Source organism: Mauremys mutica, chromosome 6 (assembly GCF_020497125.1).
Source record: "Mauremys mutica isolate MM-2020 ecotype Southern chromosome 6, ASM2049712v1, whole genome shotgun sequence".
NCBI classification, from domain to species: domain Eukaryota; kingdom Metazoa; phylum Chordata; order Testudines; family Geoemydidae; genus Mauremys; species Mauremys mutica.
The window spans coordinates 4,554,258-4,580,437 of NC_059077.1; the positions used below are offsets into that span (position 1 = coordinate 4,554,258).

General features: G+C 53.6%; 1 protein-coding gene and 1 long non-coding RNA gene across 4 annotated transcripts; one reads left to right on the forward strand and one right to left on the reverse strand.

Moving 5' to 3' along the window:
• Positions 1–2,630: 2,630 nt before the first annotated feature.
• Positions 2,631–25,577, forward strand: C6H9orf24 (chromosome 6 C9orf24 homolog). Of its 3 annotated transcripts, none has more exons than XM_045020432.1 (7): positions 2,631–3,008; positions 14,001–14,148; positions 17,684–17,796; positions 18,989–19,064; positions 20,008–20,221; positions 22,412–22,501; positions 24,868–25,022. In XM_045020432.1, the coding sequence occupies exons 1-7, from the start codon at positions 2,874–2,876 to the stop codon at positions 24,971–24,973; spliced, it is 882 nt and encodes a 293-aa protein (XP_044876367.1). In that variant the 5' UTR covers positions 2,631–2,873; the 3' UTR covers positions 24,974–25,022. The 3 variants fall into 3 exon arrangements, with proteins under 3 accessions (XP_044876367.1, XP_044876369.1, XP_044876368.1); XM_045020434.1 differs by having other exon boundaries at positions 2,632–3,008; positions 20,008–20,216; positions 24,868–25,021; XM_045020433.1 differs by lacking the exon at positions 2,631–3,008 and adding an exon at positions 7,216–7,526 and having other exon boundaries at positions 24,868–25,577.
• On the reverse strand, positions 17,998–19,819 carry LOC123372376. Its single transcript, XR_006580247.1, has 3 exons — positions 19,674–19,819; positions 19,096–19,161; positions 17,998–18,193 (listed from the first exon to the last, which is right to left on the reverse strand). It is a non-coding gene; the product is annotated as an uncharacterized LOC123372376 (long non-coding RNA).
• Positions 25,578–26,180: the final 603 nt, after the last annotated feature.

Genomic DNA, 26,180 nt, shown 5'->3' on the forward strand with positions numbered 1-26,180 from the left:
CTGTTTCTGATCATTGACATGCTAAGGGCTATAGCTAATGGCAGGACTCGCTGAGAGGACATGGAGGGCTCTGGCGCATGGTGGCTGTCCATGTGAGATTCCAAAGGCCCATCCTGGTCAGAAGACCCCAGAGTCCTTCCCTCAGGTGGACAACCCCATCCAGGAGTGCCAGGGAGAGATGAGAGAGGCTGGCAGATGGAGCAGGAGAGAACCAGTTGGACACAGCTGGTGGCCTTCTGTTTCCCATGAGGGAACCCTGCTCTGCAGGTGAGAGAGAGGCGTTTCGGTTTAGATCGGCTGACGGCTCTGAGTAGTTCTGTTTTTAATCCCTTCTTCCCTTTAGAAATGCTCGTCGCTCTGTGGTTAATACCTTGTGAGTGGCCTCCCCCACGCTCTGCTGCTCACTCGGCTCGGACCCCCTGAGGGGAAAGGTGCTGTTTGCTATAACCAGACCCCTCAACCCTCCAGCCTCACCACACGCCGCCCTTATCATGACACCAACGCTGCTGCTGTCATCGAACGTAAGGCAGCTGCTGCCTCCAACACACCTCCCCACCGACCCACTATTCTGGCAAGATGGCTGCCTCCAGCAATGGCCTTGGACATGCTCATAGCCGTTTTAGCCCTGGCAAGACCCTCTCAGACTGGGGACCTCCAGCTGTCTGGCCTGAGGATATTGGGCCCCACCTCTCTTGTAGCAGCTTCTGCTCTTACACCCCGGATAACGGCAGCACATTCACTCTTCCCTTCTCACAGCTACTTACTTGCCCCATTCAGATTCCCAGCTCAGTCAGCGGCTCGTGCTGGTTCCCACTAATCCCCGTCTCGTCTGGCCCCCCCTTCCATTTCTGGCCTGGCTCTTGGTCTCACAGCCCCAGTGTTTCTTGTTAATCTGAGACATTTTATAGCTTCTGCGCCTTGCCTCATTGGCTTGGCCCCTTCCCAGGGCCAGACATCAACACAAGCAACAGCTCAGAGCCCTGTGCAGCACATATGCAGTTCTCCAGCTCGGTCTGGGCGGCAGCTCAGTGCCTGCTTTCTCCCTTGGGCAATGGGGAACTTGGGCAGCCATTCTTCCCTGGGACGCTGCCAATCACATACCTCCTCCAAACCAGCCAACACAACCACCTCCTTTTACCCCGTGTAGCGTATTCTGGTTTCAGTCACCGCAGACCCATTCCGAACCCCGTCTGACTGTGACTAGGTGACATCTCCCTCCCAAATATCACCAACAGCAACCCACTGAATTCCTCAGCTCACCCACCCATCTCTGTGAGACCCGCCTCACCCTGGGTGAAATTCACCTCTGTGCACACAGCCAGCCAGCACAAGGGCTATGCACTGCTCAAGCAAGGGCCTGTGCGATGCAGACACTATGCACTGGCCCTCTGCAAAGGGGTGAATTTCACCAACAGGGTAAACCCACTGTGCCAGACCCTCAGCTGGCGTCAATCAGCATCGCTCTGTTGAAGACAAGGGGCCACATCTAACAATCTGAAAGGAACCCAGCACCTGCCCATGGCAAGCCGAGACCAGGCCGTCTACAAGCGGAAAGGATAGGGTTAAATATAAAGGGGACTAGGAAGGAACCAAATGTTGGTTACTAAATGACCCCCAGATAACCAGAAGCTCCCTTCGATCATCCCATCCCCTCCTCTCCAGCGATTCTGGGTCCCACCAGCAGCATAGGGACAAAAAATGGAGGTATCACCCCAGAGTCTCCCCAGGCCTCGGAGAAGGGAGAGTGGGCAGGCCAGAGGGTGCACCCATGCTTTGGGGATCTTTAACATCAAGGCCTGCAGTTGCTAACTCAAATTACGTAGCAGGTCTGCCCACTGCCTGGGCGCAATGTGGGCCCTAGGGTGGCCGCCTTTTCAAAATGCAAAAACAGGAGCCCCGCCCCGCTCTGTGGTGCCACCTCCTGCTCCTCCTATTCCCCCATGGCCCTGCCCCTTGGCCACACCAGAACCCAGACCCAGGCCATGATAAGAGCCACCCAGGGAGCCTGGGCTGCGGTGGGGAGCATTTTGGGAGAGCGCTAGGAGGTCTGAACCCCCAGGTTGGGAGCCAGGGTTCACCAATTCCTAACCTGGGGTTACAGATGAGCGTAGACATTCAAGTCCTAGGTTAACAAACCCAGGTCTGCTAACTTGAGTTCTCTTAACCCTGGGCTTACATTGCCGGGTAAACATACCCTCAGGCCCCAATCCTGCAACCTGCTCACATGGATGCAGGCTCCACCCACGCGGAGAAGTTTGCATAATCAGGACCTTAGAGTGCAAACTTCTTACTGCAAGAGACATTTTCATTTATGCCTGGTGTGGGCCCAAGCACATTGCTGGCATGTACCAAATAACCTTAATAAGAGAGCATTGCTCCTGCTATGGACAAGAGAACAGAAGACATACAGCAAAATGGTGTCCCCCAGAACAGAATGCCACTGGAGAATGTGGCAACCTACTGGGAAAAGGTACGTGTCCTCGGACTAGGATTTTCTGGTTCCTCGTGTTAATAGCAGCACAGCATATTACATATAGGTTGGAACTTGGAGCAAATGCAAAGGCATTGACTCTGGAGGTGATGAAATCTCCCTGCTCATTTACTGTGACATCACCTGTGATGCAAGCAGGGCTGGTGAGTGGGAGAGGCTGTCACATTCAAGGAACACACGTTAGTTTGCCACCCCAGCATGCAGAGCCCCTCTCCCTTCCCCTCCAGCCACAGACGTTTGAGGGGGTGGGGACTCCTAATCTAATGACGTTGAGGCACAAGACCCCTTGGCAGATGAAGTTGACCCCACTGGGTGTCCCCGTGACCTGTGGAGTCGCTGAGTGTATTTGAAGAAGGATTCCCCCGCACGGGTGTGTTTCAAGATGTTCCTCTTCGCCCGTAAAACCAAGACCCCCATCAGCACCTACACGGACTCCTACAGAGCACCGAATAGCATGAGAAAAACCTTCCAGGAACCTCCGAATACTCTGTGGAAAGAAAATAAGTTTGTGACGGAGGTAAATCTCTCCCCCCCCCCCGCCCCCAGTAGGCAGTGTTATCAGGCACAGGATCTCAGCTTCTGTAGCGCTTCTAAGCTCTGCCACCATGGAGCTCCTCTGCATCTCAGCTTCTGCGGAGCCCCATAAGCCCTTCCGATGCTGATTTTTATGATGTTTTGGGTGTCCTCATAAAATGTGGGTCTCCCCTTTCCGCTTAGCATTTTGACTGTGCAGCCGTGCCAGCGTGGTGGTAACAGTATCGGTTTAAACTACCTATAAGTGCAGCTGGTGAGAGGCAGTCTGTTGTTATCCTCATTTATAAATGAGCACTGGTCACTACTGCTGTGGGAGGGAAATAATAAATGCAGCGACTGTAATGCTTAAATAGCACTTTTCATAAGAGGCCAGTATTGTTCTCTCCATTTTAAGATGGGGAAACTGAGGCACGGCAAGGGAAAGTGATTTGACCAAGGTCACCCAGCAGGTCAGTGGCAGAGAAAGGAACAGAACTCATGTCTCCAGAGGCCCAGTCTACTGCCTGAGCCAGGAGGCCACATTTTCATTTGTTCATGTTCCTCTGTGCCAGAAGAGCTGCATGCCAGTCCCAAATGGAAAGCTTTCACTAACAACAGTCTGTACTGAAGTCATGGTGTCCTTCGGGCCAGCCATAGCTCTTAGAGGGCAGGGATTTCATTGTTAGCACAGTGAAGCACCTGGCTGTAGGTGCTATAAAATAATACACAGAGGTGGTCCATGGAGACTATAGGTCACAACATAAAATTCGGCCATACTGGGTCAGACCAACGGTCTAGCCCAGGAGCCTGTCACTCACAGTGGCCCGTGCCAGATGCTTCAGAGGGAATGAACAAACAGGGCAGTTACAGAGTGATCCATCCCCTGTCGTCTACTCCCAGCTTCTGGCAGCTGGAGGTTTAGGGACAGCTGGAGCATGAGGTTGCGTCCCTGACTATCTTGGCTAATAGCCATTGATGGACTCCATGAACTTATTTAATTCTTTTTTGAACCCGGTTATACTTTCGGCCTTCAAAACATCCCTGGCAGCATGTCCCACGCATGTTGACTGTAATGGAATACGTCCTGGCCATTTAGATTTTGATGTGACATTGCATGCTGGGACCTGTTGTCTCTATGGACCATAGTTTTATCCAAATTAGGTGCCAAAATTTGGGGGCAAACCAACTCTGGTTAAAGACCCTCCAGAGATCGCAGACTGGACTTTTGTTGTGTCTTTCAGTGGATCCTAGTTAGTCTCCTTGGTTCTGAGGCTCTGTGCATGGCCAAGCTAGAACTGGCCTGTTGGGGGGTTCCCAGCTGTCGAGGCCTGCACAAGTCATCACAGTAATTTTGTTATTAGAGATTTTGAAACTTGCCATGTGAGTTAGATCTGTGGATGAAAACCCTGCAGAACAGCCTATACGCAAATGTCTGATGAATTTTTGCCAGCTGGTAACAATGAACATAATATGCAAAAGTTCCCCTGCCTCCAGGTTCAGACTGTTCTCCACAGACATGGTATCTGAGCAGCCAGCCAGCTTCTTTCTCTGTGCATGAACTTTCCACTACATCCCTCTATGCATCTGTCCTTTGGCTTGGAATATGGTACCCGGCACCCTCTGCTGTCCAGATTGTGGCAGAACTGGTGAATGACCATTAGAAAATGTTTTAGGGCTGAGGCGTAGAGTGAGAGCATCCAAAAAAGGGGGGTTAAACAATCACAGAGAGGCTCTTTTGAGGCAATGCAGGCTCAGCCTGGGCACTTAGCAATATGGGGCGTATGACACACAGCTAAGCAGCTCTGGTTCTATATAGTAGAGGACAGCATTGCATGCACACCCCAGCCAGCTCATTGCAACAGAAGCTCGCTGCAGGCTGAGGAGGAAAGACATGCTGTACTCCAGGAAGTGCTGCCAGAAGCAGCTAATTATTAATTATCTACTTCCCGTCGCCAATACTCTATAATCACTCCAATTAGTGGGAGGGAGTCATTGGTCATAAAGTGAACAGCAAAGACTGCGACAGAGAGGCTGGCTCCCAAGCGCCCGAGGCTGAGAGGCGGTGCAGCCCGCTCAGGCAGTCATGGTCAGAAAGATCCGACGAGCCATCCCCTTGGATGGACACGGCGGTGGGGATGAGAGAGCTCCGCAGGATGCTGGGGACCTGGCAATGGAAGAAGGGGGTGTCATTTCTGTAACCCCTACTAATGCAGTGTGGCCAGGCCATATGGAGGTTTATCAGTCTGCTAGAGCCTGCCAGGGGCTAGAGCTGGGATTTTTAGCTCTAGAAGGCTCAGGTCTGATTCCTGCTGCCAACATCCTAGGCAGGGGGGTCACACTATGTTTTATGGGGATGTCTCTAAGCCAAACCTCATTTCTCCTAACGAGCCGACCTCTCTCTCTCCAGCCAGCCTTTGTACCCTGCTGATTACCAGGTACCTGACTATCCCCCTCTCTGCCTCCATTTAAATGGCCGACAGTTGATGTATTGTATTATTTCTCAATTACTGCACTTGCTATTAAATCGGTTCGTGTCTGTATGCATCATAGTCCAATGTAATCGCCTCCTGCCACCCTAACCCCTACGCCCCAGCTCACATCCTGGGCTCCTCTCACTGAGATGCCCCTGCTCACTCCTGCATGTCTCAGACTCCAGGCATGCTTTGGCCTCTGCTCACGCCGCCCACCGCCTTAGTCTCATAGAATCATAGAATATGAGGGTTGGAAGGGACTTCAGGAGGTCATCTAGTCCCACCCCCTGCTCAAAGCAGGACCAATCCCCAACTAAATCATCCCAGCCAGGGCTTTGTCAAGCCAGGCCTTAAAAACCTCTAAGGAAGGAGATTCCACCACCTCCCTAGGGAACCCATTCCAGTGCTTCACCACCCTCCTAGTGAAATAGTGTTTCCTAATATCCAACCTAGACCTCCCCCACTGCCACTTGAGACCATTGCTCCTTGTTCTGTCATCTGCCACCACTGAGAACAGCCAAGCTCCATCCTCTTTGGAACCCCCCTTCAGGTAGTTGAAGGCTACTATCAAATCCCCCCTCATTCTTCTCTTCTGCAGACTAAACAATCCCAGTTCCCTCAGCCTCTCCTCATAAATCATGCGCTCCAGCCCCCTAATCATTTTTGTTGCTCTTCGCTGGACTCTTTCCAATTTTTCCACATCCTTCTTGTAGTGTGGGGCCCAAAACTGGACACAGTGCTCCAGATGAGGCCTCACCAATGTCGAATAGAGGGGAATGATCATGTCTCTCAGTCTGCTGGCAATGCCCCTACTTATACAGCCCAAAATGCCGTTAGCCTTCTTGGCAACAAGGGCACACTGTCGACTCATATCCAGCTTCTCATCCACTGTAACCCCTAGGTCCTTTTCTGCAGAACCGCTGCCTAACCAGTCACACCACACTCCGACGGCTCCTCTGATGTGACTAAACACGGGGCCTTTCTCCCCAGCCAGCCAGGCACATGGGTGCATAGACACCATGCTAGCGAGCACCTTACACGTAATGGGGCAATGGTGAAAGATGTTCTCTCAGGGGGCTCTCATAGAGCACGGTGATAGCCCCAGGTAGATGGTGAGAGAGAGACCCAGCTGGAGCAATTTTGACTTGGATTTGGAGGTGGCTAGGAAATCACCAAAGGTGGCAGATGAAAAATGCCATGCCATAGGCACCGACTCTGTGGGTGCTCTGGGGCTGGAGCACCCACAGAAAAAAATAGTGGGTGCTCATCACTCACCGGCAGCCCCGCCAATCACCTCCCCCCGTCTTCCTCAACGCCTCCCGCCCACTCGTGATCAGCTGTTCAGCAGCGTGCAGGAGGCGCTGCGGGGAGAGGAGCGAGGGCGGGGTGTGCTCAAGGAAGGGGGTGTAACGGGGTGGGAAGAGGCAGGGCGGGGTGGGCCCTTGGGGGAAGGGGTAGAGTAGGGGCAGGACCTGGGGCGGAGCGGGGGTTGAGCACCCCCCCGGCAGATCAGAAATTCGGCACCTCTGTACCAAGGGGTTGCCTTTGATATTATGGGCAATCGTTTCCCATCTGCCAAAGGACCCTGTTTTGATACAATCTACCTGCCCGAAGGGCTGGATCCACAGGGATCTCACTTTTAAATTTTAGCTACAATGTGGTTGACCCAACCGACTGTGACATCACTGGTGATGCAAGCAGGGCTGGTGACTGCGGGTGGTGGTCAGATTTGGGAGACAGACTTTTAATTTGCTACAATAGTACAGAGAGCCTTTTTCATAGTCTCACCCCTCAGCGTGGCTTGTGGTGGACTCCAGAAATTAACTTCAGGCATAAAGCCCTTGCTGGCTACTGGGGATCAGCTGAGACGTAGTTTCGACTGAAGGTGGAATCCCTTCCAAGGGCCCATTTGAGAGATGTTCCTCTTTGCTCATAAAACAAAGACGCCGATCAGCACCTATACAGACTCTTACCGACCGCCGTGTACCGTGAAACAGACTTACAGGGAACGTCCTTTTACGTTGTGGGAAGAAAACAAGTTTATTACAGAGGTAAATCTCCCACTTCTAAGGCTGCTAAGCTACAGCCCTGTTAGCTGAAGGATGGGTTCCCGATGGTCTGTGAGCCTGGCACTCAGGGCTCGGACTGCATCAGATGACATAAACCAAAGGCCCCCAAAGTGTGGGGTGCACCTCCGTAGGGGGGGCATGGAGGAATGTTTGGGGGGAGAACGGCAGGTCCCGGCCCAGGCCAGCCCCCACAGGGGGTGGGGAGGGAGCACCACAGCCCCACTCCACTCCCAGCTCGGCCCCGGCCCCACACCAGGTCCCGCTCCTGTCCCCAGACCCACCCCCAGCTGCAGCCCCAGCCCCCTTACCCCTGTCCGTGTCCTAGGGGGCATGGATAGGGCTAAGGGGGGATGCGAGGCTGGAAAATTTGGGGACCACTGACATAAGCTCAGCAGCTTTGGGCTAAATTGGGAGTGGGACAGGAGACTTCCAAGCATTTTGAAGGGTGCTGTAGGCCAGGGGGTTATTTTGTGGTTTTTCCCTTAGCGGGAAAGTTGATGGCTGGGGTTCTTTGCTGCCTTTCCAACGAGGCTTGCAGCAGAATCCCTTTACCATAGGCAGCTGTGGGGCTTTTAGATTGCAACCTCTGTGGGTCAGGGACTTTTCTTACTGTGGGCGTGTACAACTAGACAGTCCTGCAAAGAGAAATATCATCATCTTCATCAGATCTGTGGTGACTGAAGATCCCATGGGACAAGGCAGAGGGTATCATCCCTGACACCACAGCCACAGCACTTCTTCCCAAATCCCACTGCAGCTGCAGGTGGAGCCGGGATGCTGCTTGTTTTGAACTGTTGTGCAGGGCTGTTGTGTATTGTTTAAAGGCTGCTGCTTTCAGCCCCGGCAGAAGGGGTGTCTGCTAGTGCAGTGTGTCCGGTGCTTTGCAAAGAGTCCCACGCCCACGCTGAGAACGTTTGGGAGGGAGAGAGGGATGCTTTGGCATGGTCGCATTTTCAGTGGCACCTGTGATTAACACCTGCCTGCCTTTCCACAACCCAGAGGCTCCCTGGGAGGCAGGTTGACTCGCTTCCCCTTAAACTGGGTCACAGTTGAACTAAAATCTATCCTCATCATCTGCAAACAGGGATGAGATTCCCGTCCTTTGTAAACCACTCTGAGATCTACTGATGAAAAATGCACTATACGAGCTAAGCATCATATTCTTCCACTCACCAAGCCCCTCCCCTTAGGCCAAGCCACACCCTCTCCCTTCAGATTGACAAGTCTCTTTTTTCTCTCCTTCTGGGCACTGGGAGGGATCTGACCCTCTTTCACCTTCTGGTCTGTTGGGGTCACCATCATACAACAGACACACCTGTGGTCAGCTCACCCCACAGAGGGACAAACCCCAGGACCTTTGGGTCCCTTGCTCCTTAGTTAAAGGAGAAGGCAGTGTGCTATTCCTGGGTGGATTCACAACCCCTTGAAGCCTTTAAATCAAGACTGGGCGTCTCTTTCTAAAACACATGCTGTAGCTCAACCAGAAGTTATGGGCTTGATGTAGAAATCAATGGGGGAGAGTCTCTGGCCTGTACTATGCACAAGACCAGCCTAGATGATTCTCTGGCCTTTAAATTGATGACTCTGCTAGGGCTTCTGGCCCTGATCCTCCAAGATATTTAGGTACCTAATTCCCAGGGAGTTAAGAACCTACATATCTTTGAGGATCTGGGCCTGTATCTTCTGTGGATCTTAAGGCACAAGAAGGAACAATGGCAACATACAGGGGCCCAGTTTCATCCAGCAATTGACAGTGGAAACACACGTCTGCTGACCTCATGACTTGTCCGCTGTTCCGAGTAACAGACCAGCAATTCCTCCCTTTCTTGCACGAATTCTACACAGCAGACACAGTTGACTGGCTGACTCTCTTGCCCTGAGCTTTTTAGGCCTTTGTGGCCAGGCCAATCTTTGGTCCCTGGCTTGCTGGGCTATTTGCCAGGTGGGGTGGTAGGTGGAGGTTCTTGGTGGATTTACAGGGGGAGATATTTGATGGGATTTTGAGGTATGGTGCACTGGTGTCAGTGGAGGGTGTCTGTCTATTTAATGGCTGCTCTTTATTGTAAAGAGCCTGGGGTGGGAGTGCTTTAGCTGACAGTACAAAGCATAATAAATAAATGCTTCTAATTGACGTCATGCTGGCCGACCCCTCCTCCAACCAGCACTCACACACGACAGCCCTGAAAGGAAACAGAGCCACAGGGCACAGAGCAAGGGACCAGACCGAAACTGTGACAAAATGGGCAGTGGGATGGTTCTCATGGCCCCTGGGGTTAGACGTCGCCTGCGGATCTGGTCCCCAAGCCGAAAGCCTTTTCCACGCCCCACTCAAATGGGCCCTGCCCAACTCGTCCGGCCTTCGGGAAGCATTGCAGTATCATAGCAATGCCGTCTGCTTTCTGGGGCACCTCTTACCCACAGTGCTCACTGCTGCAGAAGGAGCAGGGCGGAGAGGCCCTTAACTTGGAGAGATGGTTCCCCGGCCAATCTGGGAGGTCACAGGGTGGCTGGTCCTTTAACAGTGGGGGTGGGTCTCAGTTCCCACCTGTGAAAGTGGGGCATGTAAGTCAACCAGGCCTGTGGGATAGATGAGGGAGAAGTTTAGGCCGGGGGAGATGGAGGTGTCTGCAGAGGTCTGCAGGGAGGTAGGAGACTTTGTGACACTGTGGGGAGACTCCAGCTAGGGGCTGGGAATGGCCTGCCAAAGCAGGGAACGTCTCCAAGCAGGAAGGCCTGGGAGAAGGGAGCAGTGAGCCCAGGAAGGGCTGGTGGGGGAGATGAAAGAGAGCCCCAGAGGGGTGAAAGCTGAGCCCAGAGCATGGGCAGGAGAGTGTCTGAGCTATTGAAGATGGACCAGCCCCTTTGAAAGTGGGACTGAGCCCTGTTTGAAACGGGCGTTAAAACTCTGTGTTTGGTTTTGGGCTGGTGTACCCTGGAAGAGGTGGACTTTTTGTTAATGGCTTAGCTGGTCGGGGCAGGGGAGGGGTTATCACTGAGGGGAAATGAGGCAGGGGTGCTGCAGGGTCACCCATGCCATGAGGGGGCACTCTGGTGACGACCCTTTCACAGGAAGGTTGTTTTGAAAACAATTAACAGCCTGAGAGTGCAAAACACCAGCGTGTCCGATGCATTTTCACCCCTCTAGCTGAGCATTGCACAAATCCTGACCCAGAGAGAGACCTGCAAACGCCATTTGTTTCCTGCCTCTCTGACGGCCAGTAGACTTCTGAGCCCCACTTGGCGTGATTGCATGGTGGCTCTGGCCCCAGATGTGTCTGAAAGCACCCAGATCTTACAACAATAACAGTAGCATTACTGCCCCGCTCCACAGTGTCACCCCTACCTCCTCAAGTGCTATAAACATCCATTCATTAAGCTGTGTGCTGAATTAAATGTCATCAACTTTGGTGCTAATTCTTGTATCTCCAGCCAGGCTGTATGTCTGATCCTCTGCTTTTTTGCCGTTGAATGCACAGCCAGCCATGCATTTGGTGATCTTGCGGTGAAATTAAAGCATTTGCCATATTTGTATTCAAAAGCAATCTAGGGAACGGCAGGTCACACCTCCCAGGAGCTCCCCCTCCTGAAGTTCTCCATCACCCTCCTGTCACCTTGAAAGGCTGGCAGGTATTTTCTGGGTTGGGGGGCGTGTTTGAGCTCACGTATGTGGCCACAATAGAGAGGCTGCAGCCTGCAGAAATGGGTCCTGACGTGCCTTGCCTCAGTTGCTCCCCTGACCCTGCTTTTGACTGTGCATTGCTCATAAAGTGAACAGCAAAGTTCACCCTTGTTGATTTGGAGAGGGGAGGGGTTTGATGGCCAGGGACTGGCAGGGGGACGGAAAGGTTTGTATATAGCCCTTGGTTACAGGATTGCCGTTCTGCTTTAAGCCCTCCCATCTCTGGAGCAGGTTATCCAGGTGCGCATGCATTCCTGCTGATGCACCCTGGTGCTGCTGCCCGTTCGCATTCGCTACAGAACAAGTTGGAGATTTTCAGATGGAGACTGGCAGTATTGTCTAGTGGGTAGAGCAGGAGACTTTGCGTTAGGATGCCTGGGTTCTATTCATGGGAGCTCTCCAGTGAGCAGAGCAGGGGACTAGGCACTCACGACAACTGGTTTCTCTAAGCAGCTCGACTGCTGACTTGCTGTTTGACTTTGGGTAAGTCATTTACCCTCACCGTGCCTCAGTTTCCCATCTGTAAAGTGGGGATAATAATAATGACCTGCCTTGAGGGTTAATAAATTGCTCCCCAAAGGAAGGGGCTGCTGAGGTGCCCAGTGCTGCAGTTCAAAGGAGATTTTAAAATCACTGCAATTGTTTTTGTAAAGGTGGTGTGTCTATGTACATCCTTATTTACTGATCGGGCACTCAGCCCTGTACAAGCACTGACAGGCTAGAGGGCCTGATTGTGTTACATAAGAACGGCCATACTGGGTCAGCCCAATGGGCCATCTAGCCCAGTATCCTGTCTTCTGACAGTGGCCTGTGTCAGGTGCTTCAGAGGGAACAAACAGAACAGGGAATCCTCAAGTGATCCATCCCCTGTCACCCATTCCCAGCTTCTGTCAATCAGGGGTTTAGGGACACCTGGAGCATGGGGTTGCATCCCTGCCCATCCTGGCTAATAGCCATTGATGGGCCTGTCCTCCAGGAACGTATCTAGTTCTTTTTTGAACCCAGTTATAGTTTCAGCCTTCACAGCATCCCCTGGCAAGGAGTTCCACCAGCTGAGTGTGCGTGTGTGAAGAAATACTTCCCGTTGTTTGTTTTAAACCAGCTGCCTATTAATTTCAGTTGGTGACCCTGGTTCTTGTGGCATGAGAAGGGGTGGTCACACTGCCCTATCCACTTTCTCCACACCAGTCACGAGTTTAGAGATTTTTTTATGTTCTGTTGAAGCCAGCGTTGAGTCTCCCGGCGGTGGCAGGATGGGGCCCACTGTACCCGGTCCAGAGAGCGTGCAATGCAGGCAAGACCCAGCCAATCCAGTTCAAACCACCATCCCCTGGGCAGCCTGCTGTGCAGGGTGGTGCGTGTCTGTGCATGTTTTTAGCGGATTACGGTTGAAAAGCTTCAGTGAAGTGGGTTAGGAGAGATCTGAGTGTGTCGCCGGGGAGAGCAACAAGGGCTCTTCCTGCACTCGCTGCAGGGGCCTTGGTTAAATGGGCATTTCTGGGCGCTGAAGGGGGAGGACGTGGTGGTCATTTTGCATGTTCATGGGTGATACACCCTTGTGGTTGCCGTGCGCCTTGGTATTTCTGAGATCACCCTGCTACCGAGGTCAGTGCTTTTATTCCTATTTATATTTCCCTGGCATGGAGGGGCCCCCTTCTGCTGAGTGCTGGCCAGAGAGACAATCCCTCCTCAAAGAGCTCAATAAACAGGACAGACCAAAGGCGGGAAGGGAAATAGACATGAATTGGTGTGTTCACAGTACAGCTGGGATTTGAACCAGCTCTTCTAAAGCCTCGTTTGGTGCCTATCCAGGCAGCCATGCTACCCTCCCTACAGAGAAGATAGTCACGTGTTCTTACATCACTTCCAGGGATGGTGAAATGGCACCAGGCTCCATTGTTACGGGACAATATTTTGATGCAGCATCATATGTTGTGGGATGCCAAAGGCACCCCTACAGTTCCACTGCGCACACCCGAATAAGCATGAACCCACGGCATGCCAGAGTCGCCCCAAAATATCCAGAACAAGCCAGGTTAATGGCTGAGGTGTAGTGAGCTTTTAAACTCCCTCTTTGCAGGCACTGGTTCTTGTACACGTTCATGTGCATATGACAAATGAACAAGCCCTCCTGTGTGCATGGACAGTGCCACTGGGAATCCATGAGCGAATGGTAGTGGGGCTGTTTTCTGCCCATGTGACTGTTGGTCGAGGGGTAGGACTGGAAACTAGGAGTTTCTAAATTTTAATCCTGGCACTACACTGATTCCTCCTTTGGTTTTTGGCTCCAATTCCATCACCTGCAAAAATAAAAGTAGGGAACCTACCTCTACAAAGCACTTTGATGCCTAAGGATAAAAGCACCATGTTAGCCATTATATACTTTGAAGAAGAAGAGCATTCAGATTTGCACACTGACTAGCTAACGGGTATACAACACAGCTATCACCTACTGGCTGTAACCAGAGCTGCTCAGCTGTGTGCCATAGGCCCTATATGACTAACTACTAAAGGTGATTTTCCTTTTACTCAAGTGCAGAGGCTTTCTGAGGATGAGGTTTTCAGCTCTAGCCCTGATCGTGTTGTTACATTCTGGGTGGCCACGGTGATGAGCATATTAACAGCCATGACACGCCTTGATGCCCATGGACTTTCCCCCTTCACTGCAGCCTTGCATTTAATTGGCTTTATCCCAAACACAGAGGAATTTGCAAAGGGCAGGCTGGTATCCTTGCAACGTTTAACTGATTTCGTTCCCAACTCTCTGTTGCCTTTAGGGGTTAACGATGCCCAGAGTGGAAAATCAGGTGAACCAAGCTCAGCTGGAGAAGATGATTAAGCATGCAGTGCAGGATTATTCCTATAAGAACACGATAGAACCAACAGCCTATAGGCCAGAAAAGTATTGGGTAACCAGACCCGAAGGTATTGCTGGATTGTTTAACCCACCTGCCCCACAGCCCAGCTCCCTGTCCTTCTTCCAACTCATCCATAGCCTGCTCCCCCCCAGGGATGGGAACTGCTCTCAGAGCCCAGGGGGTCCTAAACAAGAGTGGGCCTCGGGGTGCCGAACGGGGCAGATTGGCTGGGTCGCTGGAGGCCAGGAGGCTGCGGTACAAGCAAAGGCTGCCAGGAGCAAGCACCGTTCCCCACCCTTTGCATCCCTACCTGTTCTCCTGCAAGAAACCCTCCCCAGTCCAGTTTCCGCTCCATACAGACCCTTCCTCCCCAGTGCAGAGACCCAGGCTCTCTCTCACTGCTGGGCTCCCCTGTGGTTCTCTGATGCTCTTTGAGGGAGCAGACGTGGCCGGTCTGGCTTAGCCACAGACCATTCACAAGTCAGGCCAGGATGCACCCAGCCGCCCCGGGATATTCCAAGCTGGCCAAAGGATTTGAGCACCCAATTCCCATTAGAACGAATGGGATTCCAGCATCCAGACCTCCGGGGGTGCTTTGGAAAGTCTCAGCCCTAGAGTCCAAGAACCTCGAAACCCCACCAGCCCTGCTGAGGTTGCACCAGTTTCTCTGAGGCCTCCCCCTCCCCAGGATGCACGCCCATTGCACGGTGCTCCCCTCCTCCACCCACCCCCACCTTCTGCCTCCATATTACCACGGCACACGTGGGAGCGGACAGGGAAGAGGCGCTCGCCTGGGGAAGCCAGCCGCCCGGCTGGCATGGAGTCAAGCCGGCTAGCTAAGCTCCCCTGTTCTCTCTGAAGAGCCCTGGGCTGGTCCACTTGTCTCTGCTCTCCTCCCAGCTGGGCCCTTCGCTCTGTCACCAGGCGGGGAGGGCAAATGGGACTGTCTGTGGGCACCTGTACGCCTGCTCCTGCCACCCGAGGGGCACCAGAGAAGGGACAGCAGCCTGCCTGTCCTTGAAGGGTATAACCATCAAGCAGAGGGAAAGGACTCGCTGGGGCAGTGGGTCTAGCTGGGAACGATGGGATGAAATTACCTGAAGGAGGCTTTGGGCTGAACAGCAGGAAAAGCCTCCAGACGGGGGGACCTACCAGGCTGTGGAATCATCTCCCAGGGGAAGGGTGGGACCCTCCTTGCCGGGGACATGTCAGCTGACCCGGGCACAGCCCCGGAGCCCAGTGTGCAGAGCTAGGCTATGGCCATTTTCACTTCCTGCCCAGGCCACGTTTGACCTACTAGCTTGGCAGCCGGGGTGCTGCACCCTGGCCCCCGCAGTGGGGCAGATGGGGGCTCCACCATGGGACTGCACTTCCCTGGCTTCTATGGGTGCTGGGTCAGTGCTGTCTTCCCTGGCTTGGAAGGTTCATCTTCGTCCTAGAAATAGGAAGAGAAGCTAGTGGGGAGGGAGGGAAGATGATTTTAAAAAACCCCAGCGTGGTTCCTCTCTCCCTCTGGCCCTCACGGCCAGGCCAGCAACACCCCAGAGAGGTGCAGTTAAGTGGCTCCCTGATACGCTCCCTGGGTTCCTCACCCCTGCTGCTGACGCACCAAAAGGGCTGTTTTAAAGGTGTTGGATCTTGCTGTTGCACCTAGGCCAAGAGTTTCCACCACAGGAGCCCAATGTTAGGCCCCTAAATCCTTATTTAAGCTCCTAATTTTCCAAAGTGCTGGGCTCCCACTGACGTCAGGTTCACACCACTAACTTACATGCCTAAATAAGGCCCTCGGAGGCTGACTCTAGGCGCCTATTGCTGCAAATCTTCCTCCAGTTTCTCCGGCCCTGCTCACCGCATCAACCCTGGTACAGCGGCACTGTCCACTGCTGTTCTTGAAGCCTGCTGTTGAGTGGAAGGCCAACCTCACCACAGGGATACAGAGCACGCGCCATTCAGAAGGCCACATTTGACTCAGTTCTCACACAGCAGTACCAGAGAGACTACGGTTATTTAGAATAAGAAATAAGTGCAGCATTAGCTGGTGTCCCACTGTCTATTTCTGTAGTGCCTTCCAGCCCCCCAAAGTAACCACCTGACGTGCAAACTCTGCCCAGGGCTCACTTAACCCACCACTGCACAGCAGCCACCTCTGGTGAGGCACACAGCTACTGTGTAACAATGTACGGGGATACTAGACCGCAGTGGAGGATGGGAAGTGAGGAAGAATCCACTTGACACTGACGAGAGACTTCAGGTGGGCAGAATGCATTCCCTGCGTTGTAATTTGGCCAGGACACGGGGGTTAGCATCCTTTCTCTTACAAACAGTGCCAGAGGATCTTTAAAGGACATGAGGGTCAGGGTCTCAGCTAGGGTGACCAGATGTCCCAATTTTATAGGGACTGTCCCGATATTTGGGGCTTTTTTTAATATGGGCCTTTTATTTTTTAACCCCCATCCCGATTTTTCACACTTGCTATCTGGTCACCCTAGTCTCAGCTGTGTGTTGCATCCAAAAGAGGGCACCTCCAGCATCCCAGAATCCCTTGCACCATGCTGTGGAACTGATTCCTGTCTAATTCAAATGGGGACCGTGGCACGTACTGAGTTACCAGCACCGATCCCTCCCGCATTCTGAGATTCCCCGGTGCACACTTGACAGACTAGTATCAGAGGGGGAGCCGTGTTAGTCTGGATCTGTAAAAGCAGCAAAGAGTCCTGTGGCACCTTATAGACTAACAGACATATTGGAGCATGAGCTTTCGTGGGTGAATACCCACTTCGTCGGATGCACCTTGACAGACTGGAGCCGAGTCAGTTTGGATGGCGGGGATGTTTGCCTTGGGTTTTGTTAAGGAACCCAGCAGCTTTGGCTAGCTACACGTTAATCGGTTTGCTGGGGCCAAAAGAGCTAATGTGATCCTGGGCTGCATAAACGTGAGAGGAGTGAGTAGGGGAGAGGAGGTGATTTGGCCTCTGTTTACAGCACAGGTGAGACCTGTATTGGAACAGTGGGTCCAGCTCTGGTGCCCACATGGTGAAAAGGGTTTTGAAAAACCAGGCGGGGTGCTGCAAAAAGCCACACAAATGATTCGGGGGGGTGGGGGGTGGGAAGGAAGCCTGACTGTGAGAGACTGAAAGAGCTCAGTCTGCTTAGCTTATCGTAAAGAAGATGAAGAGGTGACTTGATTTACCGTGTCTAAGCACTTTCACTGGGAGAAAATACCCGTCACTCAAGGGCTCTTTAATCTAGCGGAGTCAGGCAGAACAAGCAGCAGCAGCTGGAAGTTAAAGCCAGACAAATTCCAATTAGAAATGACACTTTTTAACAGTGATGGCGATTAACCATTGGAACAAACTACCAACGGTGGGGGTGGGTTCTCCATTGCTTGATGTCTTCCAGTCAAGACGGGTGCCTTTCTGGAAGAGATGCGTTAAGTTATTGGGCTCAATACCAGGGGGAACTGGGTGAAATTCTCCAGCCCATGTACTAGAGGAGGTCGGACTAGATGGTCTAAGGGTCCTTTCTGGCCTTGACATCTAGGACTCCGTGAATCCCGTTGTTCTTCGTCCCTGGTAGGAAATGTTTGTCTGTTTACATTTCAGAAAAGTACAATCCAGTTTTTGTCAGTGGAGACAAGTACGCAACGTGGAGGACAGGCCCTTACAACAGCGCGGGATGGAATAAATATACCACCTACCTCCCCAGGCTTCCAAAGGTAAATCCTGGACCTCCAGAATGCGCCTGCTTCTCGTCCCTACGCGGGGCGCAGCAGACGACCAGGGAAGGGGCTATGTTTTCAAAGTGGCCAGTGGGATGTCAGCCCATGTGTCTCCTCCTACGGCCAAACAAGAACTGTACAGCTAGCTCCTTCTCCACGCTTTGCTTTGCAAATTTAACCTTTAATAACCCAGGTCAAAATCCAGCATAATACTTCTTTGCACTTGCATAGCGCTTTCCAGCAGGGCATCTGTAACTGCTCAACACTGCGAAATGGAGTCAGTGCCCCTGCACGCTAAGCGAAGTCCTGTCTTCGTCTGGCTCCAGACCATCCTCCCGAAGGAAGCCAGGAGCTGCTCCAGCTACAAGAAGACTTTCCCCTTCCATAGGGAGAGCTGTGTTTTCAGAGACTAGGTTCAGACACTGCAAACATCTGTAGCTAGGATCTATGCAAAGGCGGTGGGTGTAAGAGGCCAGGGGAGGCTAAGCCTTCCCAACCAGCCAGCCCACCGCCCTTGGAGCATGCACTCCATCCCAAGGCCCCGCTCCCGCTCGTCCTCTTCTCATCCCCACGTTGCCTGCATGGAGGCCTCGCGGGAGACGGTGAAGAGGTGCACACAAGCAGTGGACAGTTGGGCGACTGGTGGGCAGGCGCGGGGGGGCCTGGGGGAGGGAGCAAAGAGGGAGAAGCAATAGGTGGGGGGGGAGCCTTTGGGAGGTGCCTGAGTGAGGCCCCGGGATGGGGCGTGGGTGGGGCTTTGGGGGGAGGAGACTGATCAGGGGTGGGGCAGGGCCACAGACAGAGGAGTCCCGCGCTGCCTATGGATCTGTGGCTGTGCCATTTTCATGGCATGTGTGCTGTGTAGTTCTGTGCAATAGAAACAGAAGAATATGGTCAAGGTAACTCTGGATTCGGTGGAGTCTGTGGAATGACTCAGGTGTCGGCCCAGTGGCCAAGCATCCGCCACGTCAGAAAAGCCACCGGCTCGCTAAACAGCATCGACGCTGGCGGGCTCAGCAGAGAGGCCAAGGAAAGGCTGGCGCCTGCTCTCACCTCCCACGGGCAAGGGCAGGGCAGGGTGAGGGAAGCTTGTGCTTTTGCAGCCTGGGCTGTTCCTGATCCAGAGACAAACAGGGGGGTTTGCAAGTTTGCTGGACATACATGAAGGCTCTGGAATCTTTCCTTGCAGGAAGCAGGGATGGAGACCATTCTCCGCGGGATGCCCATGGAATACCCGCCGAAACCCGACCGGCTCAATAATTACGGTAATTGTACTGGGTCCTCCTATAACCTTACCTCGCGGGAGCAGGGATTCCAGGAGAGCCAGTGGGGGAGATTTTAATCCATACAATGCCTCGCAGGCTGGAAACAGAAGGCCTCCCACAATGAGCAGCGGGTAGATATTTCCTTGGGAGGTTTTTTATGTGCAGCATTCCTGGGTCCCTTCAGCTGCAAAAGGCCAGGAAGCCCCTGGAGCCATTCTGGCGCATAAGCTCTGCTGTCGCTGCCTTCTGGGGCTGAGAAGGTGACGCCAGGACTTGCCAATTAACTGCCCCCAACTCAGCTACCTCCGTTCCCCTACTCACCAACCCCACAAGGCAGCTCACGGTCAGGAACCCCTGAGGTTACCAGGGTTCCTGAGGCTGTGAAGGTCCCTCCTCCCTGCGGCTGCTGGGAATGGGTCACGGTGGGGTTGGCTGATCCCCGCCGCTGGTAGCTTACGGTACTGCTGAATCTCTTCATCCTGGCGGATGTTGGGGGCTTTCTTAAAGGGCCACTCCCCTTGGCAAATATTGTGGAGGGCTCCCAACCCCTTGTGTATCGACCCACCTGCCCAGGTCACCAACGGGGCCCTTCTGCACCAAAGCACCAACCTCTGTAGCTAGAGCTAAAGAAGCAATTCAGTAGCTGGCAGCAGTAGTAGATTGTTGTCCTGCCCGCGGCCACTAGAGGGAGACGTGGCATGTGCACCCCCCCACACACACATACACACACACACACACACACAAGGATGCTCTAGCCACTAGCCCACACCCCCTCCCTTCTCCACCCCCCGTTTGGACTCCATGACTCCTTGGTTGCTATGGTTTCGCCCTAGTTGCCACGGGCTCTGTACCCGGAACGCTTGAGGGCCAGGCTCTCCGTCCAGGGCGGCGAATGTCCGGATTTCAAAGCCGCGGGGTTCCCCTTTGGCTCCTCTTGTTTCAGAAAGGGAAGTGGTGGTCAACATGCTGAACAGCTTGTCCCGCAGCCAGCTCGCCTCCGTCCAGCACCGTTCCACCGTCCCCGGGAGAAAGCCCTTCCAGGGTTACTACAGCCCCTGCACCGGGCGCCACTACTGCCTGCGCGGGATGGATTACTACGTGGACGGCGCCCCCTGCAACGAGAGGCAGCTCAACCAGCTAGTGGAGAAGATTGTAAGGTTCGGAGGGTTACGCAGTGCACATAACGCTTCCCTCTCGGGGCGGAGCTCGCTCGGCTGCTCTACCGACGGCGCGGGCGGCGGAGCAGAATCCAGCCCCGTCCTTCCCCCTTGCTCCTGCAGGGCTCACGGGGGTCAGAACATGGGCTCCGATCCTGCCCATCGCACCCAAAGCCCCCCTGGGCAGAAGGAGAGTTTGGCAGGCAGGATCAGGCCCTCTTTTCTGGCAGATGGTCATTGCGGGGCAAAGGGCTGGCCCGGTGCTGGGGGACGGAAAGGCAGCGTTCAGGGAAACGGGTGTTCTCAGCCCTGCCCTGCACTGTCGCCCAGGGCCCAGACAACTGAACGTCATTGAAAGCTGATCAGGAGAGGCCAGGGCGTGTAGGAGGGGAGGCTGAGGTGAGGATCAGTGCCGAGAAAGCAGGGCCCTTCCACGCCCCTTTGCAAAGCATCGACACCTTCCCCCCACCTCCAGGCGCACCCCCCGTCCCTTCCCATCCCGCCCCGGGGTAAGATCCCCGTCTCACTCGTTCTTCTCCCAGTATTGCCAGCCCCAAATGTTCAAAAATCATGAGTCAGGCTCACCAAAAATCAGGAGATTGGCTTTAAAACCGTGAGATGATGTAAAAAGAATAGATTGGGTGTCCTTTTGATTTGCCTTCTGCTTTTGAGCCTTTGGGGCGCACTGGGGTCACATTTTGATGCTTTCTCCACAGCCCTTACTTTTTCTTTAAGAAAGAAGGCTGAAGTCATCCCATAGACACCTGACTCCAGGAGCTGGGGCTTTAAGGAACCCAGTAATTATCCTGAGACTCATGACAAAATCATGAGAGTTGGTAACACTCTGGCACTTGTCCCCTTTCTCGGTCCGTTGGGTTTTCCCTGTTTTCATTTCTCATTCCCCTTTGCCTCCCTGCTCTCTCCGCCTCCCCCACCTCACTTTCCCAGTTCTCTCCTCCTCCTTGTTCCTCCCCACGGGTGCGCTGCCCCTGCCCCCCCCCCGCACACACCCCAGTGCTCTCCTCCCTCTCCACCCAACTGGGCCAGCAGCTGTCAGTGAGCCCAGCTGAAGCCACTAGAACTCTTTGCTTGAGTAGCCAGCAGCAGCCCTGCAGCTCCCCAGGACAGGGCTGCGAGCCAGGTACATCCCCTCCGGCACTGCAGAGGTAAGGGCAGTACTGCAAAGAGGGATATAGACTGTATATACACAAGCCTGGCCGAAGGCTCTGTAGCCGCAGAGGCAGGGGCAGTGGCCAGGAAGTGTCAGGGTGACCCAAGGGTGGGACCTTCAGCACAGGAGATGAGAGCAATCCTGGCAAACACAGGCCAGGACACCCAAATATTCAAAGCTCTGGGTCCTCGTGGTGCCGCACAGGGTGCTGGAGCAATGAGCAACATGAAGAGGACTGACTCAGGGAGTTAGTGACTGAAGGGCAGGCGGAGAGGTTGCAGTAGCAGCTCTGGGTATTGTTTTGCTTTGGATCCGAGAGGCTGCACAGAAGAACCCACGCCAGGGTGTGGGCCATGTCTGTCTCGGTGTTTATAAAGTGCCCATCACCCCTGGAGTCCAGCCACACAGAAATTGCAGTTTTTACTAAGCGGGTTTCTGAACCTGTTCCATGCAATCAGTGCAATCTCTGTGGGCAGATGCTCTCTCACTCAGTTTGCTCAGGTGCTGCTCCTGGGTGCAGACCATCCCAAAGCCCCAGCCCTGCCTTGCCTTCAGGGTCACAGCCTCGCTGCTGGGGAGCAGCAGGCAATCTTCTAGCCCTCTGAGGATAGCGCTGTAGCCCCATGGCTGCCCACTGAAAACCCCTCTGTCTCTAGGAGCAGCGCTCCTAGCATCACCTCTCTTTGTGGAGGAGAGCGCTGTAGCAGCCTTAACTCAGAGCTCAGAAGCCCAGGGATCTGGTTTTCCCTGCAGTTAAAGTCTGGGTGCTCGGACCGCTAAAACCTGCCCCTAGGACATTAGTCCCTGTGCTGTGGACAGACCTCTCCCTGTTATTACTGCTCCACCCCAGAGTCCTACCACCACCACTTGCATCTCTGACGCCACCATGCCCCACTTGTGGGGAGACAGGAAGGATCTTTCCCATGTAAGCTCACTGCCCACCAAAACGAGAGGGAGCAGAGAGGAGCGAACCCGGCTGCCTGGTGCTATCGCTAACCATACCCTTGCGTTTGTTTCAGGAATATCCCATACTGCGGCTGCAGCCGAGAGACGATGGACTATGCACCTTTGCACAGCCCGCCGCAATCTTTCCCGTATATGAACCTTAAGTAAGAAAGTTAAAGCCAGGTTCAGTGGTGGGGGAAGGGCACCGTGGCTCTAGAAAATCATGTTTTACACTGGGGAGAACAGGAACCTCACAACAGTCTTGGACTTTCCCCAGAGGCTAGATCTTCCCTCATTTGGGTTTCAAGTGAATCGTGACAAATGACTGCATGTGTTATGGTAGCCCCTGGAATACAGAGATTAAGTGACTTGCCAAAGGTCACGGAGCAAGTAGCAGAGTTTGCAGGGTGGGAGGAGCTTATTTTGAAGGAACAGCACCATGCTTTTATTCATGGTACAAAATAATGAAGGACTGTAAGGGACCAAAGGAGGAGGGTTTGCTCTGCCCACCCTGGGGTCCTCGCCTGATGGCAAGAGAAGCTGTTAGTAAAAGAGTCGCAAGAGGCCACCTTGATGTAAAACAAAACCTGCAGGGAGCCGGGAGCCTTGGATGCTGACGGGCCCAGGACCAGCAAAGCGAGTGGCTTTGTTCCCTTTTTGCTGTAACGCTTTCATTATTTGTACTGTACCTCACTTCCCCAGTTCCCCATCTGCAAAACAGGGGTAGCCACTGCCTGGTAGCCTTCTCGACCTGGGCAGGGGTGTGAGGGTTTATTTACTAGTTAATGTCTCTGTTGTGCTTTGAAATCATAAAACCCCACATAAGTATTTGAAACTCCTGCAGACTCACAACACCACTGAGATACAGGAGCTCCTCACTTAACGTTGTAGTTCTGTTCCTGAAAAATGCGACCTTAAGCGAAACGATGTTAAGTGAATCCAATTTCCCCATAAGAATTAATGTAAATGAGGGGGTTAGGTTCCAGGGAAATTGTTTTCACCAGACAAAAGACTATATAATATATATATTACACACATACAGTATAAGTTTTAAACAAACAATTTAATACTGGTACACAGTCAGGGGCGGCTCTAGCTATTTTGCCGCCCCAAGCACGGCAGCACGCCGCGGGGGGCGCTGTGCCGGTCACCAGTCCCGCTGCTCCGGTGGACCTCCCACAGACGTGCCTGCAGAGAGTCCGCTGGTCCCACGGCTCTGGTGGACCTCCCGCAGGCGTGCCTGCAGATGCTCCACCGAAGCCGCGGGGCCAGTGGACTCTCCACAGGCACGTCTGCGGGAGATCCACCGGAGCCGCCTGCTGCCCTCCCGGCGACCGGCAGAGCGCCCCCCGCGGCGTGCCGCCCCAAGCATGCGCTGGGGTCTGGAGCCACCCCTGTACACAGTGATGCTGATTGTGAAGCTTGATGGAGGTGGAGGAGTCAGAGGGTGGGATATTTCCCAGGGAATGCCTCACTGCTAAATGACCTAGCAATTGACTGAGCCCTCAAGGGTTAACTCTCACAGCACTCTACAAGGCAGCAGGAAAGGAGGGAGGGCAGACAGAGACACACACCCTGTGTGTGAGAGAAAAAATGCGCATTTCCCCTTTAAGTAGCTGACCCCAGGCTTCAGTACACTGCCTTGTTCATTAAATCAGCTTGCTGAGACCTGAGACCCGCAGCTACTGCCTAGAAGCTCCCTCCCTTGGTCGTGTGTCCCCCCTGCTCTATGGAAGGTGGGGTAAGGGGGCACAGGAGCAGGGGGGAGGGGGAGACATCCTGACATTAGCCCCCCTTTCCCACCCGCCCCGTACAGCAAGCAGGAGTCTCTGGGAGCAGCTCCAAGGCAGAGGGCAGGAGCAGCACATGGCAGTGGGGGGAGGGACAGCTGCTGCACAGGGAACTTAGGGGAGCGGGGAGCTGATGGGGGAGCTGATAGGGGGGCTGCTGGTCCACCCTGGTTCCAACCACCCACCAGCTGGCTGCAAGGGGCTGCTCTTCCTGCAAGCAGCGGACAAAACAGGCGCCTGCCAAATGGTGTCAGAAGGGAGCATTTCACAACGTTAAACGAGCATGTTCCCTAATTGATCAGCAACTTAACATCGAAACAACGTTAACCCGGATGACTTTAAGTGACAAAAGACAGGCACCAGTGTGGGCTAGTTAGCTATGTGGAGATGTATTCGCTGGGGTTTTCCCAGAACCCTCGAGCACATCACGTCCCTCCCACTGGCTCCCATGTGCCTTTTAGCCCCTTGTCCCTCAACTGCCACACCCATCTGCCAGAGACCCCACTGACCGGGCCACCTCCCTCCCCAAACCCCAGGACCAGGCATTCGACATGGGGCAGAAACACGGTGAGCACGAGGAAGCATCGCTCTGCCGTGAATCAGCAATGGGAATGGCTCCCAAAGCTTGCCCTTTGCAATCTCCCTGGAATCTCCTAATGAGCACCAGTAGGAAGTGGATTACCAAGGACCCTCCTGCGTGGGTGAGGCTAACGATCCATCGGTTTTCCCTCCTTTCCCAGGTGGGACACGAGTCACTTCCAGAAGGCCGGCGGGCCGCAGAAGGATAACTATGTCATCCATCCCGAGTTTGTGTCGGAGTCCTGCCCCATGTCGCCGTGCTGGTAGAGAACAGAGTCGGGCTTCCATTAAAATGGGTCTTGCCAACCTTTGCGTGGTCGTTCCTTAGGGTGCCGTCTGTGGAGGGCCAGCGCATCCAGTAGGCGACCCTAGGCGGTTGCCTAGGACGGCAGGATTTGGGGGGCGGCATTTTGCTGCCCTCGGCGGAAATTTGGTGGCGGGGGGGTCCTTCCGCTCCGGGTCTTCGGCGGAAATTCGGCGGCGGGTCCTTCACTCACTCCAGGATCCGCTGCCCATCCCTGTGCTACGCTCCATAACCTCTTGGAATTTCTTGGCAACAACAAGGCTGAGTGTACAGGCCCAACGCTGCTTGAGCTGAAAGACAATCATCACGTTGGCAATATAGGGCACGTGACACACAGTTGAGCAGTGCCGATTCCATTCAGAAGGGAACCGTGGTAAGTTCACAGGCAGGCTTGCCACCTCATGACTGCATTTTCCTTTTCACTGCTTGAATATTAGTGTAATGAGAATCCATTCAATAACAGCTCTGCCAAAAGATTTACAATATGTGGTTTGTACCCAACTTGAAAAATGAGCCTCCCTGCTTGTATCTTCATTTCCCTGTTCCCGCCCCCCTCCCCAAACCCCAGCCTAGCAGAGCCAGTCTACATTTGATCCAGAGCTCCCTTCGTTTATTCCAAATTAGGAAGAAAAGAAAAGCTAGCTCTGGAATTATGGGCTTCTCTGAAACCGACTGGCCAGGTCTCAGCAGACGGCCCGATCCTTTAACAGGTGGAGCTTGGTCTCAGAAAATAAAGATTAAATATAATGAGCCAAAGTCAACCCTGGTGTAACTTCACTGCAGGCAACAAAATTGCACTGAGGATTAGGGTGACCAGATGTCCCGATTTTATAGGGACAGTCCTGGTTTTTGGGTCTTTTTCTTATATAGGCGCCTATTACCCCCCACCCCCTGTCCTGATTTTTCACACTTGCTGTCTGGTCGCCCTGAGGATAAATATGGACTAGATGCGTGTTCGTGTTGCTGGGGTCTGTCAAAGATTGTGTGCTGTTAGCTGAAATTAACCAGCTCCTTCCATTTCAGGAACAGATTAGAAAAGCGCAAGTGTGGTGCCTGTAGAAGGCTCATTTTTACCCAACCCCCCATGAGTCCCCTCCCCCTCCCCCCGAAGTTACATACCCGGCGTTACTGGCCAAGATTTGCAAAAGGAACGAATGATTCTGGTGCCTT